At 50.6% G+C, this 16848-nt stretch overlaps 2 protein-coding genes across 2 annotated transcripts in view; both read right to left on the bottom strand.

The window, feature by feature from the left end:
• Nucleotides 1–2765, bottom strand: part of MYO18B (myosin XVIIIB) — a 54906-nt gene extending 52141 nt beyond the window's left edge. Inside the window, 4 exon segments of the mRNA XM_029961198.1 lie at nt 119–1138; nt 1812–1967; nt 2203–2345; nt 2717–2765. Coding sequence (XP_029817058.1) covers nt 119–1138; nt 1812–1967; nt 2203–2345; nt 2717–2765 — 1368 coding nt within the window.
• A 2490-nt stretch (nt 2766–5255) lies between these two features.
• Nucleotides 5256–16848, bottom strand: part of GRK3 (G protein-coupled receptor kinase 3) — a 65647-nt gene continuing 54054 nt past the window's right edge. The window contains 4 exon segments of the mRNA XM_029961106.1: nt 5256–12353; nt 12877–12990; nt 13914–14050; nt 14817–14979. Coding sequence (XP_029816966.1) covers nt 12192–12353; nt 12877–12990; nt 13914–14050; nt 14817–14979 — 576 coding nt within the window. The 3' untranslated portion in view covers nt 5256–12191.

Consider the following 16848-nt stretch of genomic DNA (forward strand, 5'->3'; position numbering starts at 1 on the left):
ACCAGCCCCAGGTCTGCCTTCCCTCCAGCCCCCGGCTGAGCCCATGGGAATGGGAAGAGCTGCATGAAACCAGAAAATTACATCAGTGCCCCAAAACCCTGAGTAACATCCACGTTACCTGGTCCTTGTCTGTGCTTTCGCCCGATGCCTCTTTGCCCTGGTCCTCAATCATGCTCTTGGTCATCTCTTTGCTCTTTCCAAGTGTTTCTTTAGCCTCATCCTTGTCAGTGCTCTTGTCCATCCCTTTGCTCTCTCTCAGCATCTCTTCACCCTTTCTGAGCTCTTCCTTCACCTTCCTTACCTCCTTTCCCACATCTTTGGACTTCTCTTGGATTCCTCCCGGCTCCCCCTTGAGCTCCTCTGACTTGTTTGTGTTTTTTTCAGGTTTTTTGAATTCCTTTGGCTCCTTCTTGCTACCTCCAACATCTTTCTTCATCTTCTCCAGCTCTTTCTTGGCTGGAAACAGCTCCCTCTGGGCTCTCACCTTGGCTAGGGTCTCCTCGTGCCTTGGGGGTGTCCCCTTCTCCTTCTTGGTGCTCTTGGGGTCTGTCCCCTTGGATGAGTCCCCCTCCTTTGGTGGGACTTTGCTGCCACGCTGGGGGCCCTGGCTGGGGGCAGGGGCTGGAGCTGGGGGGCTGCCCCCTTGCTGGGTGTCCTTGGGGCTCTTCTCAGGGCACAACAGCTTTGCCACCTTGGGAACCTCCAGACGAGGGGTCTCTGCTGGTTTGGGAGGGATCTTCGTTGGTTTGGAGGAAGCCTCTGCTGGTTTTGGGGATGCTGTCTCTGGTTTGCGAGGGGTCTCTGCTGGTTTTGGGGACGTTTCTGCTGGTTTTGGGGATGTTTCTGCTGGTTTTGAGGATGCCACCACTGATTTGCGGGGGATCTCTGCTAGTTTTGGGGTTGTCTCTGCTGGTTTGAGGGCAGCCACTGCCAGGCTGGGTGCAGGGGATGGAGTTTTTCTGGGGATGGTCCCCGGTGCAGCTTTTTCAGGGGGCAGCTCCTTGCATGGGGGGGCTGTGACCCCCTTGCCCCCCTGCCCCTCTACCTTCAGCCCGTTCCGCAGTGGCTCCTCACTGGCCCCCCCTCCTCTGGCAGCTGGGGCGTCCCTGGCTCGGGCCTCACCGTCCTTCCCCACGGGCTGCCAAGCAAAGGAGAGGAGTTGAATCTGACAGGGACAGGGCAAAGAACCCAACCTCAGCCCAGCCCTGGGAGCTGCAACCCCACGTGGTTTGACCATGCCACGTACAGCCCTAGCCCTGTACGGAGCTCTAGCCCCAACCTGCTCTCTCTGGGCACAGCCAATGGCTGTGGGTGGCTTCTTGGACCTGGCTGCAAGGTGGCAATCAGTGGTGGCCTCCTCCTCCCCCTTGGCCACATCCCGACCCTCCACCCGCCACGTTCTGGGTCATTGCTTGGTGCTGTTCCTGGAGACGCCCCACGTGCTCCCCTTCCTGCACTCTTCACTGAACCAGAGAGCCTCACACTCTGCTTAATTACTCACCTTCCAATTAAGCAGGTCAAGAATGGCAAGTTGCATTAAGGAACTCTCCAGCATTAATTGCTCGAGGCTGGGAGCTGGGCAGGGTTGCAGCTTGCTGCAGCCACCACGCTGCAAGCCTGGGCCTCAATGTCCAGCCCAGCTCATGCAAAACACCCTCAGATTCCTGACTCTGGCCAGTGTCACAGGGCCACACAGCCCCTCAGCCCCCAAGGAACTTCTCTGAGCTGGAGACAGCTGGAGACACCCAGGGACACAGGGACAGTGGCCCAGCAGGACACCCTGGTGCAGTGTGGAGTTCACCACCACTCACCTCCTCCTTCCCGCTCGCCTTGCTCTCCTTCCTCTGTCTCGCTGCCTTGGCCTCCTTCTCGGTCTCCCTCACGAGCTGTTTGATGAACCCCCCAGGGATGACCGACAGGAGCAGGGGGGGTGTGGATGGGGGCGGCCCCCGGTCCTCGTCCCGTATCTGTTCACAGGAGCAGAGGTGGGTTACGGGGTGGGCACAGGGACAGGGCACGGCACAGCCCCGTGGGTGCATTAGTGGCAATGGAGCTGGGAACAGCACTCTGCTCTGCTCTGCCAGTGGCTGCAGGCATTGCCCAGGCTCCCAGCGAGGCCACAGGCCACCCGTGGGCACCAGGCTGGTTCGGGTATGCTGTGGCTAGCAGAAGCACTGAGTAGAAAAGCCCAGAGAGAAGCACCTGGATTTCCACAGCCACCGAGGGCTGGTGCAGCAGGAGCCCACGTGCACTGCCATCTCTGCCCCAGCACGGCCACAGGAGGATCTGTCCTGGCTGCAGTGAGTCAAGAAGCAGCTCCAGCGTCACCACGGCCACATGCAGCCCTGCAGGTCCATCCCTATGTGCCAGGCCCCAGGCCAAAACCAGCTCCACTTCCCACAGCTTTCCCAGCCACAGCCCTGCTCAGCAGCACCAGCACCAAACCCTGCGGCCTCAGCCAGGCTCAGACAGGCACCCTTGAGCATCCAACAGCATCCAACCTTGAGCATCCAACAGCAGCAAAATCACCCAAACCAAAACAATCAGGCTGTGAAGGAGCCTGGAGCCAGCAGAGTTGGACACAGCAGGAGCAAAGTGTGCAGGGAGCTGTGGGGATGCAACCCCAGAGGCTGCTGCAGTGCAACCCCCCCCAGGACTGAGCCCCCGGGAAGGCACGAGCACCCAGCCCCGAAACACCACCGGTGCCAGCCCGGACCGAGACTTTCCTTCTGCTCCCAGAGCGCCAGGCGCGAGGAGATGGCCATGGTGGCAGCGAGGCTGGACGGTGCTGTGGGGAGAGACGTGGTGACACGCCAGGCAGAGAGAGAGGAGAGAGTTAGCCAGAGGCTGCTGCTGGCCCCAGGGCTGTGCCACAAGCTATGCCGGGCCGGCAGCACAGTGACCTTGCTGGGGGTTGCCCAACCAGAGCTCACAGCACCGACTGGAGCGTGGCAGCTCGGGCACAAGGGGATGGGTGGTGCGGCAGTGCTGGAGAGTGCACTGCCACCAGCAGGCCGGCCCTCAAGCCCGGAGAGGGCGCAGGCAGCGTGGGGAGGTGGCAGCACAGAGGGTCGGTGGGTGGACCCCCCGGCTCAGGCCGGCGGCCGCGGGAGCCCGGCCGTGCCCCACCGCGGGCTGACCCCGGCTTTCACCTGTCGGGAATCATTCACGCCCCGAGAGCGCCGGGGCTCGCCCGGCCCTGCCGGCGCCCGCATCTCCTTGTACAGTAAAAAGAGCAGGAGCTCCGGAGCGGCCAGGAGCCGGCTCAGGAATGTCGCTTGCGTTCCCGGGCGGCAGCCCCCAGGGCCACGTGCCCTCCGCGACCGGCGCTGCCCCCCACCCTGTCCCCATCACCCAGGGCTCTTTGGCCCCGGGGAGAACCGGCCCCGAGCGGCGCCGGCAGAGCCCGGAAGGTGGCTGTGGCCGGGCACCGTCACCTCCTCGAGTGGACCCTCCGTCCTGCCCTGTACGTGGGGAAACCGAGCACGGAGGGGACCAAGCACAGAGCATGGCACCAACAAAGGCCGGGACCACCATCACCACCACTCTTCTGTCCCCATCCAGGTGCAGGATGTGGCCCCAGTTGTGTCGTGGTCATTTGGGTCTGGTCCCCGTTTGGGACTCGCTCCCACTGCCATCCCGGTAGGTGCCAAGAGCCGAGGCCACTGAGGGATCCCTGACCACCTCCTGCACAGGGCAGGGAGCACCGTCCCCGTCCCCAACCCCTCTCCCATCGCAGCCTCTCCCCAGCTACAGCTCGTGCCTGGAAAGCCGCCACCCGAAGCCCGGGGCTGCCTGCATCGCCATCCATATTCCCAAACTAATAAAATAACCTCCCGGCCGAGGGCCCCACGGCCCCGCGCAACCAGAGAGCCCCCGTCCCGGACCCCGACCGACCCCCCCCCCAGGGCCCCAGAGCCCTCGTTACCTGGCGGGGGCTGCGGGCGCGGGGGCTGTCGCCCTCGCCGGCACCGGGCTCCGCGAGAGAGCGACAAGCGGCGTGCGGGAGCGGCGGAGGGTCAGTCGCACGCCTCCCCCGCCCCGCCGCGGTGGCAGCTGAGGTGACAACACATGTCACTGCTAAAAAACCCGCGGCGGTGGCAACCGGGGCCGCGACTGGGGAGAGGCAGTGGCACAGCGGGGCTCCCCCGTTCCTTGGCCTCTGCACCGGCCGGGACACACGTGTGCCACCCGTGCCTTCCCTGGCACACGTGTCACCCGTGCCCTCCCTGACACGCTGTTTGTGCCTTCCCTGGTGCACACTTTTGCAACCCACAGAAGTGGGAGAACCTCTGTGGCTTGGCATGAGCCCACCCGGGGTGCTCTGCTGCTGCAGGAGTGGACCCCAGGGTGATCCCCAAGACCATGGCTCAGAGCTCCAGCACGGGGCTCCCCAGAGCACCCCAGTTCTCCCCACCAGTCCCCACCCTGAGATGGGGCTGAGCTGGAGAGGGACCTGAGAGAAGAGCTCAAAATAGCCCCTGGCACTAACACCAGCATGGTCAGCACCCAAACAAGGCAGGTGGGAGGGGGTCAGCAGAGTGGACATGTGGTGACCACACAGGACAGAGTGTGACCCCCAGTCAGGGTGCAGAGCCCTGGCTCAGGCCAAGTCCAGCTGCAGAAGTGTAACTCTCCCTCAGGCGCTTGACATCTGACCTGAAAAGGTCCACAGACATGCCCAGGGCATCAGCTGGAAAAGCTCTGTTAATGAGAAAGGAAATGGGATTGTCAGTCTGGACTCACCTGGCAGGACTGACCTGGCAGGAAACTAAGGGTTGCTCCAAGCATCTCACCAGCCCCAATTACACCCAGGAACGGCAGGAGGACACGCGGTTTTGAATGGTCTGTCACATGGTCCCGGATGGCAGTGCAGCCATGGGCAGCCTGTCTGCTCCTGGGGGTCCCTCCAGCACTGGTGGAAAGCCACCATTGGTCACCCATCACCCACCTCCCAGTCCCTGCCAGGGATCCCTGACACAGGGCTGAGGATCACCCCAGGGCCCTCCTGGCACAGCAAGCACCGTCCCACCATCAGGACACAACCAGCATGTCCCTAGGCAGGGGAAATGAGGATAAACACGGTGTGCAGGAATGGGGGTGAGCAAAGGGACTTACCTGTGTGCAGGGCAGTCGGGGTGATGGGGCACAGGGGTCAGTCCAGCAGTGCCCTGTGAGCAGCTGCCCAGTCTGGCACAGCCCGTCCCAGTCCAGCGGGAAGGGGCAGGTGACACTGAAAGAACCAGGCACCAGCACACACGCAAAGGACGGTTTTTATTGGGGTCTGGTCGTAGGAGAGCAGTTGTACTGACCAACACACAGAAGCAGCTTAGCTGTGCCAAAATAATCCGTTAAAAAAATACTGGCGGAAAGAACCAAGTGTGGCACATCCGCCACGACGGGCGAGGGCTGTAAACTCCGAGGACAGTCCGTGAGGAGCCCGAGGGACGTGCCACAGCTCACCCGGCACGGGGACCCTCCTCCCCACAATAAATATGGAAAGAGCCAAGTACATAAAACAAGGAATGATCTCATCGATACAATATCTAAAGTTATTTACAGATCCTGGCTTCGCTTACCATTAATTACACATTTTGGACAGGTTCTCTTTCGATCATTTCCCTCATCATGAGTAGCTGTTCGTGTGAATCTGCTCCTTTTTGTTTTGAAGGACCGAATGAGGCACTGCAAGTGCTCACAAATCCCCTCTCCAAGGATGCTCCTGCTTTATTCTGTTTTTCAGACTCATTTTTATGCGCCATCTCACCTGCTCTCTCCCTTCCTCCGAGGAGAAAATCCCTGCTACAGCCAGGAAAGTCTCTTCCCAGCCCGTACCTCACCCCAGTCCATCTCCTTTTCCAGTCTTGGAACACATTGTGCCAACCAAACCCGGACAAACCCTGACCCTGAACAACCACCTTCCTGCACCTGTCCCCCGGTTTTCTATCAAAGCCCTGCCTGGACACACCTCAGGCCAGCAACACCAGGCTCAGTGCTGTCCCCACTGTGTCCCCTTTTGGGGGGTGACACTAACGAGCCACAATAGCACCAGCACCAGCACAGTCTTACCCGTCATGGGGCTCTACCTCCCTCCAGGAGCAGCTCCAGCTCATGCCAAAATCCAGTGGGATCAGACAGGCATGAGAGGGTGAAATGGGAAAGAAGGCAGGGACTGCTCCAGGGTGAGGCAGGGATCCCTCCCCATGGCAGGAGCACAGCAGGGATCTCTCCTTGGCTCCAGGCAGCCCCTCAGCAAGGAGAGGGTTTCAGCAGCAGAAAAATGCCAGATTTCACCCCAGAGATGTCATGGGGATCAGCCCTGACCACTACAGACCTTCAGCTCCACCACACTGGCAATTAAAAGCATGTGCTGTAATACCTGGAGTATTCCTCAAACCACAGAGGCCATGCTCACAACTGGAATTCTTTTTAGGAAATGGGTTATCTGCTGAATTTGGAGCTATTTCTGTACCTCACCTGGGAAGGAGGTGCCGGGGTTGGCTCTCTACAGATGTACCCAGTGGCAGCAACTCTCACAGTGACACCAGGAGTGGTACCCCCAGCGAGGGGGTCCAGCATGGGGGTCACCCAAGGGATGGTCCCTGCAGGGTCTCGGAGTGCCTGCTCCCTTCCTGGGATGTGACACAGAGCAGGGTCCTGCCCTGGCCCTGATCCCCGACAGACACCACTGCTGCCTCAGCAGGCTCTGGCCTGTTTTTAAGGGTCGAGTGATACCCTCAAACACCAAATCCATCTCCAGTATGTAAATTTTGGTGACTGTGGCTGCCTGCAGCCCATCTCTGCCCTACACCTCAACTGGCCCCCACGCCAAGTTCCCCAGCTCCAGCACCGCTCTGGGCTCTCCCTCTGCTCACTCCTTACCCTCGGAATTAGAGCTGTGCACTTCCCTGAGCTGGTGGCTGAGCTGTATCAAACATTAAGCTGACTCCTTGCCTCAATTTAGGTCACTGATTCTCATTAACCTAGCACAGACTCATATGAATAAACACTTGCTCTTGGAAGGCTGAAAGAGAAGGGGGAAATTTAGAAATATCACATCAAGGGGTCGATCTGCAGGAGCTTTCCTGGTGCTTCTGCATTCATGAGCCACCTCAAGATAGTCCTGACAGAGCCCAGAGTCCCTGTGCCGGGAGACAAGGGTGAGCTGCACATCCTCAGGGAGACTATTCCCACTTTATCATGAAAAACAGAATAAAGCTGGCTGATCCTGCTTGAAAGGAATTGCCACTTCCATACGCATACGGAGCAGAAATTCTGTGGAATGTCAGAAGTTGGAGAAACATGTATTTAATAAATAATATAAAATGCTTTTTCTGTTAAAATAGAATTCTCGGGTTTATACCTACAGAGCATAGCAACCTTTACATAAACAAAATAAAGCTGAGTCTGTGGTGATTAGTTTAACACAAAATAAAAATACAATTTAACAATAGTATTAAAACAGCCAATGTTCCATCCACACAATATGTACACCATGGAATAGAAATCAACAGGAAACAAAAGTAGATTATCTTGAAACTCCTCAGACATTTGGATATACATCTTTTCTCTGTATATTTTAGATATTTTCCTTTTTTTTTTTACAATATTAAAATTAATACTATGCTTTGTCAAAATACGCTTTTCAGGTTTTTTTCTTTAATTTGTAGAACTGACTCATTCCTTATATTAATCAACACAACTAGAATTATTTACTGTCTACTGTACACTTCAAATAGTCCTTCCTCCAGGGATATTCTGGGTGTGAACACCTCAGAGCTGAAGGAGCCGTGTCACTGCCACGTGCTGAGAGGGGCACGGAGACACCCGTGTGCCAACGGCTGTGGGACATGGGAATAAGGAACCTGGTCCTAAAGCTGATCAGCTGCCAGGGAAAGAGCAACTCAGAGCTCCAGGGATTTCACTCTTCATGAGCTGATTTACTGTAAACCCAAGGAATGTCAGTGCCGAGGCACCACAGTGCCGGGGCTCGGTCCTGCTCGGGGGGCAACATCAAGCCCTGAGCAGCTCTCCTGGGCACAACAGTGTCCACTTGGACAGGATCACAACCAAAACAGGTCTGTTTTAACACAAAAAAACAGTGTTTCCATCACCTACACACTGCGCTGCACACACCTGATTTATATCAAAACCAAACCCAACCTCATAATCCAATTTCCATTTTTTCCCCCTTGACAGAAGTGGGAAAAGGAAAACTTCCACTGGGTTTCTAAAGGGGAGGTGCTGAATCATGGAATCATGGAATATCCTGAGTTGGAAGGGACTCACAAGGATCATCGAAGTCCAACTCCTGGCCCTGCTCAGGATAACCCCAAGAATTTGAGGAAAATTTGAATGTGACTAAGCTGAGGTCTATCCCTGGAGCTGCTCTCCCTACCTGCCAGGCTTCCCAGCTACACTTTCAGCTATTTTTAGCCTGCTCCAAGTTTTTTTGAAGCCTAATGGGGGGTGGGAGAGCATACCAGGAATGTCAATCCAAGTTGGCTCCACTCCAGCATTACTCCAGCTTATCTCACAGCAACAGTTTGGGAAGAACCTGTGAGCCTGTGGTTACAGGCTGTGCTGGACCAGGGACAAGAACAAGACATAAAGCTCAACACAACTGACAGGAGAAGTTTTTACACTTGGAGAAGTGGACAACCAACACTTGGGTGAAGGATTGAAAAAAAATCATAAATGTTCCTTTAACAGGTAAATGAATTTGCAAAACAGTTACCAAATAAAGCTGAGTAACAAAAATTTATACCTGTAATGACGAGACACCTGATCTGACCCGGCGTCCAAAGGAGCACCTGACTCAGTCAGGAGACACCAGCCAAGCTCATCCCTGCTCCAAGTGGCTCCTCGCTCTGCCTGCAGCAGGAATAACTGTGGCTTTGCTTCTCCTGCACTTAAATTTCTACTCATAGAAACCTGATTTTGGCCAGAATTCACTGTATCCCTATTACTCAAGTGAGACATTAATTTACAGCAACTCCCACATATTAAAAAAGCACAGGGAGCAGGGGTGCAACTCCTCAAAATGCCCCAGGACCCCCAGCCCAGTTCTCTCCCATCCCATCACTCCTGCTGGCTTTCCAGGATCTGGCCGTACTGCATTTGCCAGCTACAAGGAATAATCAGGATGTGATCCCTGCAGCCCTGGAGACACATGAATGTGTCAGGGGGTGTTTAATATGGCCCTATCCAGGTGTAATTCTCCATTTTGGAATATCAGAAACGATTCCTGCGCACACTTAAATCTTCAGTCCAGCTGATGCTTTTTTAAAGGACTTTCAGATAATTTGTTTAAAAGTCTGTTTAATCATTCACTCAGATGAGTGAACACTGTGGATGCCTGAAGCTCTAATTTATTTACTTCCCTGAACATTAACAAAAATACAACTCCTACAAATATGGTCAAAATGCAGAACAGACAAGGCCGTGCCTGATGCTCTCCATGTTCAATGAGGGTTTTACACACACAGATGAAGACTCTCACGTAAAATGACACCATCAGGAACCTTTGTCCAAGATAAAAACTTCAGGGACTCTGGTACCTACACCAGGAAGGAGCAGTTTGGGGTAGTATCCAGGATTTTGGCTGGAAGGGTGGAATTCCAGCTCTCCCTCTGCACCAGCAGATCCAGTCCCTTTCACCAGAACCCCAGTTGTTACGAGGGTCCCAACAGGAGTCACTATGTAGTTTGTCACTACAATAATCTCTCCTTCTCTCCTAAGAGCAGTTACATATAAGTCAAGTAAAGCTCCTATAAACTGTCAATAAACCAGTTGACTAAAGAAAACCAAATCTGTTACTGCCCCACTCTCACCGGAGATGGAGAGCTGACTGAGGGCGGACTGGGGTGAGGCAGTAAGGACTGTGATAAGAAGGATAGTCTGGGGCCATCCCAACTCCAAAATACAAGTAATTTCCTAAGTCAATACACAGCCTTCGTTTCATATCCAATCTCTGGTTTTGAGGTACGATTTCCCAATTGCTGCCCTGTCCCTCCCCTCCTCACTGACACCAGTGCCCGCAATCTGCTGAGCAGAGACTGCCAACAAGGAGTGAGAGTAAAAACCAGTCATGGAAAGTAACTGAAGGAGAAGAATGGAACTGACCGTGGACTAAGAAAGTACAAACAAGTTACACAAGAACCGTGAGCAGCGTTTAACACAATCTGAGGGGTTTTTCTAAATCAAGAAGAAAAATAAGAGCATCACATGATATTGTAGGGAGAGCTGAACAACACCCAGTGGCATGAGACATTTCCTATTCCAAACATTGTTAAATACCACACATAAGAGTCATAGAATCATTTAGGTTGGAAAAGACCTCCAAGATCTTTGAATCCAACCTTTGACCGACTACCTTTGACACTGCTCCTTACAGAGGAGCTGAGATGCTCAGTGACACTTATCAGCAGGAATGACAGAGGCTGGTACCCTTTACACGAAATAATTTGGAAAATAAATGGGAAAAAAAATCATTGAAAGTAATCACTGACTCGTAGATGGTATTTTCCAGAATGTTTTTCCTTTGATGAAGCCCCTGATGGTCAGAGAGAGTTTGCATGGGCTCTGCAGACAACCCAGCCCCACTTCTAGAAGCAAATACAGCCAACTTTATTACTTTTCTACAAGGAAAGAGGTCTGGAACCCTGTGGTTGTCTGACAGCAACACACACTTGCACACTTGGCAGATGGGGGAAGCTGTCAGGGCAATTTCTGCTCTCATTTACCAGACACAATTCCCTTTGTCTTAAGGGACTATGAGAGTTGTACCTACATAGCTGGGAAGCAAATCTTCTCAAAGGTGTTCACTGAATCAGAAAAAAAGCTTAAATTCAGCCCTGACCTCTCTCTTACGAACAATCACAACACCCAGGGCAAGGCTGACTTGATGAGCTTGAAGCTGCCAGACAGTTCAGGATTAGATCTTGACTTCAGCAAGAGTTCAGCACCACAGGACTGATGCCTCAAGTAGAATTAATATAAACCGGGCATTTGATCAGCTCCTTCTGTCAGTACCACACTCAGTTTTCTCAGACTGTTTACAATGTGGACAGTTTGAACTCTTTAGCAGAGAAAAATCAAAGATCCTTTCACAAGCTGAGCTGTGTGATATGTGCACGAACCTCCTGGGCCAAGCTACAGAGAAAACTGGGATATCTATGCTATGAGAACACACCTGTGTACAACAGAGAAGGATCCACGAGTCCCAGAACTGGAGTGATCCGGAATACGTACCGAGGTACCCAGACATTTGAACCCAGCACATGCACTAGAATGCATTGGATTTGAATAGTTTCTTTTTAATTTTTAAAAAGTGCAGTTGACCTGAAATGGAAAAGAACTGTCTTTATGTTCACTGTAAACTTGTCAAAAGGAATCTGCTCTTTAAAAACTGTGCTAAAATAGTCAATTTATACAACAGAGCACTAGATGAAGCTACCATAAATTCCTCTTCACCAATTATTACTCTATTGTGTCAGTTATAGTACTGCATATACGTAGAAGAAGCAAAACGGTGGTAGCTACTATTAGTGAGTACAACAAACCAAGGGAATAATTCGAGTTCAACGCTCCCATGAAGTAGCAATAACATTTAAACCACAGGACAGTTAGAATTCAGTACTTTGAAGTGCATAAGAGTCACACTGTTGATCATCAGCAGTATGGAGAAAGGTTATTATAGAGTCAGCAGTAATGGTTGGAAAGGACATGGCAACACGACAGAGTGAGGGTCATCCAACAGGGCGGCAGCTCCGGGTCTGTCGGTGTCACCATGGAGTGTCACCCCAGCCAGCAGCACCTGCGCCAGCCCCAGGCCTGGTGCCACCAAACGAGGGGATCGCAGGGAAAACAGCCTCTTCCTTCCATCAGTAGTTCCAGAGTAACGGAGCACATCCAGGTCCCCGCCGGGAGTGGGGACACGTGGGAGCAAGGAGCAGCCTCTACGCTTGGTGACTTCCACCGCTGCAGGAGCAGGAATCCACCCGCCACCCTTCCAGTCTTCACAGCCTCCACAGACAGAGTTCTGACATGATCCCACGCTGTAAACATCTAATTCCTCCTCTTCTAAGCACATCCCGTGTCCAGGATTGCACAAAGTCATTCATAAGGGTTCTGGGACACTCTGCATGTTCACCAAGTAGCTCTCCCTGCGTGAACGTGGTTCGTGTCTCCTACAGCCCGTTGCTGTTCCTGTGGCTGAGCGGTGGCTTCGAGAGCTCTACAACCGTGGAGCGAGATTTATTGAGAAACTTTGGAGCCCGGCGCAGCAACCTCTGGGCCTCAGTGAAAGCTTCTGTCAGCTCTTTTTTCCACTGAACAAATTCGGGGTCACTCTGAAAGAGACACAGAAGCAGTTTGGCACTTCATCGTAACCGGCCAACAGCGTCTTCTGTCTTACACAGCACCTTAAGGAGGTTATTTTAATTTTCTGAAGGAACAAGCAGCTTTGGGTATTGCCCATGTGCAGCCCTCGGCTTCTCCATCGCCCCACTGAAGGCTGGACACAACGTTTTGAGGACTCCTGCACTTCCCCCTGGCAAACACACGAGCTACAGCAACTCCCTGCAGTGACACATGAGACAACAAGGCCCTCGGAGCCCACGGAGGTTGAGTAGTTTTGAAGTTTTTAGCTATTTAATAAACTGAACTCGTTTTGGCCCAAATACCATTGAAATCCATGACAGGAACTGGCACAGTTGCAGGTTTCCTGCTTCCAAAACTCTAGTGTGATAAACACTTCAGCTCTGCTTCACAAAGGGCCTTAGTTAACATGTAAGAGGAAGACCTGAAAACTTGTCAGTCGTTTATCATATGCAGAACACTCTGATTAAGTTATCAAAAAAACAAGTGTCTTACCTCACACTGTAGGACAAACTGTTTTCCTCCTTTAATTCTCAGTAAGATGCATTTCTTATCTTTAATTTGTGTTTCTTCAACAGATACTATTTGTTCCATTGTCAGCAGGTTTTGCTGCAGCATTTGCAAAAGAGCAGAGAATTAATTGAAAAAAACCCCCGTTGCCCATCAAATAAAAGTCACTCTCTCATTTTTCTAGACTCCCCACATGAATTAAGTTATGAACATTAAGATTCATTACACAAACATTTATTTCTGAAGGTTGGGTCACGAACTAAAGATAGATTATAAGGTAAGAGACATTTACAAGGGGCTTGGTTGCTTCAACAGAGACAACGGAATATCAGCTCTGAAAGCCAGTAATGACAGCATGAAATAAGAATCTACAAATAGGTGTGTCTGCAAACAGAATATTCATTATTTTCCCTCCAGAGTTGCATATAATTTGATACATTTTCCAAGTATTACTGCTGCTAAAAATAAAAGCCAATCTTACTATTTCTAAGAGCTAAAAGGGAATATTTCAGCACTAAATACTTCCAAAGTGAACATACACAGCAGTGTGCAGGAAAGCTTTCCCTACAGACTGCAGAGGACACAATGTCTTAAAATTCCAAACCCTTCTTTAACTAAATACACAAAATATCTGCCCTGCACATGAGCACAGCTGGGCTACACTACAGTCACTATAGCATTTTCTTGGAAACAAAATGCTATAGCATTGACACCTTACCAGTTTGTGTTTTTTTGTATAAACAGTCCAGAGGTCCTAAATGAAAAACAACACCATCAACTACCAAATTCCTTTAAAAACATAACAAAACAGAGTAAACAGGTTTCTCAAGTCAACTTTATGTCTCCTCCGTGCAGTGTAGCTACCGATTAACTACAGCGATGCTGGAGATAAGTTACTCAAATCCACAGGGTATTTACTGGGATAAACCATTTCCACAGGAGGAACACCTGGGCACGAGTCCTCGGATGTTCCTGCACCTCCACCTGCATTCCAGTGCTGCTCCCAGTGTAGCCTCACTTACCCGGGACTCTCCTTCTCCTCGCCACTCAAGCCGGTTTGGGAAGAGGTAAAAGTAACGACGCTGCCACTGAGTCAGGAAGGGGTTCCCCAATTTCAGCATGTATCCATGCATTATACAGTCCTTCCCCAGGGCATAATCTAAAACAAGAGAGAACATCAGCAAAGCAAACCAAGGTGCAACCTAAAAGCATTCTGCAGGGAGCTGGTGGAGAAGGGACGGAGTCCTGGGCACGGGGCACTCAGTGTGCACTCAGCAGGTTGAAATGCTGCTTGTGTGTGCACACACAGCCCCAGTTCTGCCTTAATTATATGGGCTGATGCACCTGCAGTGGAGTAACCAAGAACACACTTGGTTCTTAAAAAAGTATCTCAACAAAGAATGTTAAAAGAACTGGATATTGCTCTCCAAAGCCTGGGGGGTTGATGCAAATCGCAGGCTGCAGTTTGCTGTACAGGACCTCCAGGGGCCCTTCTCAGCTCCTGATCATGAAATCAAACCCCACACACTGTGAGGGTGGGAAGGCCCTGGCACAGGTTGTCCAGAGAAGCTGTGGCTGCCTCATCCCTGGAATTGTTCAAGGTCAGGTTGGATGGGGCTTGGAAACAACCTGGTCTAGTGGAAGGTGTCCCTGCCCATGGCAGGGGGTGGAACGAGATGATCTTTAAGGTCCCTTCCAACCCAGACCATTCCATGATCTATGATTCTATGATACTCTTTCCAAAGTGTGATGTCATCAGTCAGCATTTCAAAACATTAACAAACATCTTAAGCAACACGACAGTGACTAAACGAATTCTAAAGATTCCCAGTGAATGACAGTCACGGGAGTGTGTGGTGTGGAACTCCAAGCACAGGAATTACTATCTAGGAGCAAAAGATGAGAGAAGTGTAAGGACAGATTACCTTCCTCGTGGCCAAGCTGCTTATTTTTAGCCCTTTTTCTGGCCTCAATTTTATCTGTGTCTGCATTTACTGCATCATAAACAGTTTCTGCTACTTCTTGCTGCCAACGCTCCGATATTACCAGAGGGAAGTTCTTATATAACTCCTGGTCACTATCAAGCAACTTGCAAGAGAAAAACAACATAAAAACCCAACATTTTAGTAACTTTCACTATTCTTATCCCCAACAGTTAATAATTATCCATACAACAAAATTATTTAAAAAGCTGTATTGAGCTCAAACCTTCACAAAACAAACAGATGCAAGCAAGAGAAGCACAGACACTAATCTAGGCAAAGATACTAATTTATGTGCAGATAACAGGCCACCTGCTCAAAACTTGTTTGGTTTGATAGCTCTAGCTAGCTCCTCACTCAACATTGTCCCATGATGTTCTCTAGACTTCACATTTAAATAATTACTCAAATACAAGCAGCAGTATTCTTAACTTTGTTGCATAAAAATTTCCTCAGCACAAGAATTCCATGAATAAATGAAAAGATACCTTTTCCACAGCAATGCTTTCCATGCTTCCACAGTTGGGTTTTACATTCTTAATAATTATTCTACAAAATTCCTACAGCACCCAAGTAAGGAGGAAAAGCCACAGGAACCCACTGTTGGCTCTCCAGCTGGTAATCCCAAAGCTCACGTGTTCTTCTTGGGGTCACAGGACGCTCTGCAGGATAAATATAATCCCCAAGGGCCACGGAGCACAGCAAGGTGTTCAAACTGGTGTCCTCGGGCAGAGAGGGCTCCTGACACCTCACTGGCAGCTCTGGCTCCACTGACTCAGAGGCAGGAATTACTTAGTCCCCTAAAAAGGCCTGTGACACTCCAGGGAGGCTGGACCTGACATCTCTCACTGACTCATCCCTAAAAGTAAATTTATCCTATAGGCAGACTGAACTATTAAATCCTGAGATTAAACTGGAGGTGCTGTGGCAGTGACCTGGGTATATGATTCACATCCAGTAACATGAATCCTCAATAATGCATATTATTGAGCATATCTGATCCACTCAATAACCAGAAAGACCAACTGGTTTCTCCTTGCAAAACATTCCTCTGGATTCTGGCATTCCAGAATTGCAGAAGACTGGAATCCTGCTAGACTAACACTGAAGACGTGGAGTTTTCTGGAATAAAGAACCTCCTGGGCTCTCTGCATTTCTCTTTAAACACAAAAAATATTTTCAGTGCCAACTTCTGTCACCACAGCAGGTGACACTGACAGACGAGCTCCTTTTCAGGCTCTGTGAGTACTCAGTGTGGCTTTTTGCTTACAAAGTTTAGAGCAATTAGTTTCTCTCCTGACTCACTTCTGTAATAACAAGAATAAGGTCTGATCTACTGTAGAAATGTCTGATGAAAAGAATGAAGAGGACAGACCCAAGAAAAGCACTGACTCACTTGCTGTCCCAAAGTCCCAGAGAAGCTCCAGAGAGGGAAGATATTCACAGGGGGGTCACACCACCCTCATGTGAGTCCTAAAGGGGTCAGCAGTTTCAACTTCTTTTTTTTTTTATTTATATTTTTCCATTAGATTTTTGAAAATACCAGAACCTGAAAGTTTCTTTTAGCACTTTTCTAACTTAATAAATTGCTAACATCAATACAGTTTGTCATTTTTAAGAGTTTTCCACTGCACTCTCTGACCACTAAACTATTAAAATAAGGTTTAGTTCAATTTATCCCAGCTATCAGAAACTAATCACAATTTTTAAATCTATAAACCATCAGGTGTTCTTGAAAACATGAGGCTTTTCCAATTGCCTTCTGACCGTTTGAAATATTTGGTTTGTCATAAAAAAATGCCAGAGCTCAGGGAGCATTTGGACAACGCTCTCAGGGACATGGGATTGTTGGGTGTCCTGTGCAGGGCCAGGAGTTGGACTTTGATGATCCCTGTGGGTCTCTTCCCACAAGGGTATTCCATGATCCTACGACACTTCTGACAGGAAGGTAGATTTCAGTCAATTTAAAAACCTA

Source organism: Manacus vitellinus, unplaced genomic scaffold (genome assembly GCF_001715985.3).
Source record: "Manacus vitellinus isolate BGI_N305 unplaced genomic scaffold, ASM171598v3 scaffold_31_pilon, whole genome shotgun sequence".
NCBI classification, from domain to species: domain Eukaryota; kingdom Metazoa; phylum Chordata; class Aves; order Passeriformes; family Pipridae; genus Manacus; species Manacus vitellinus.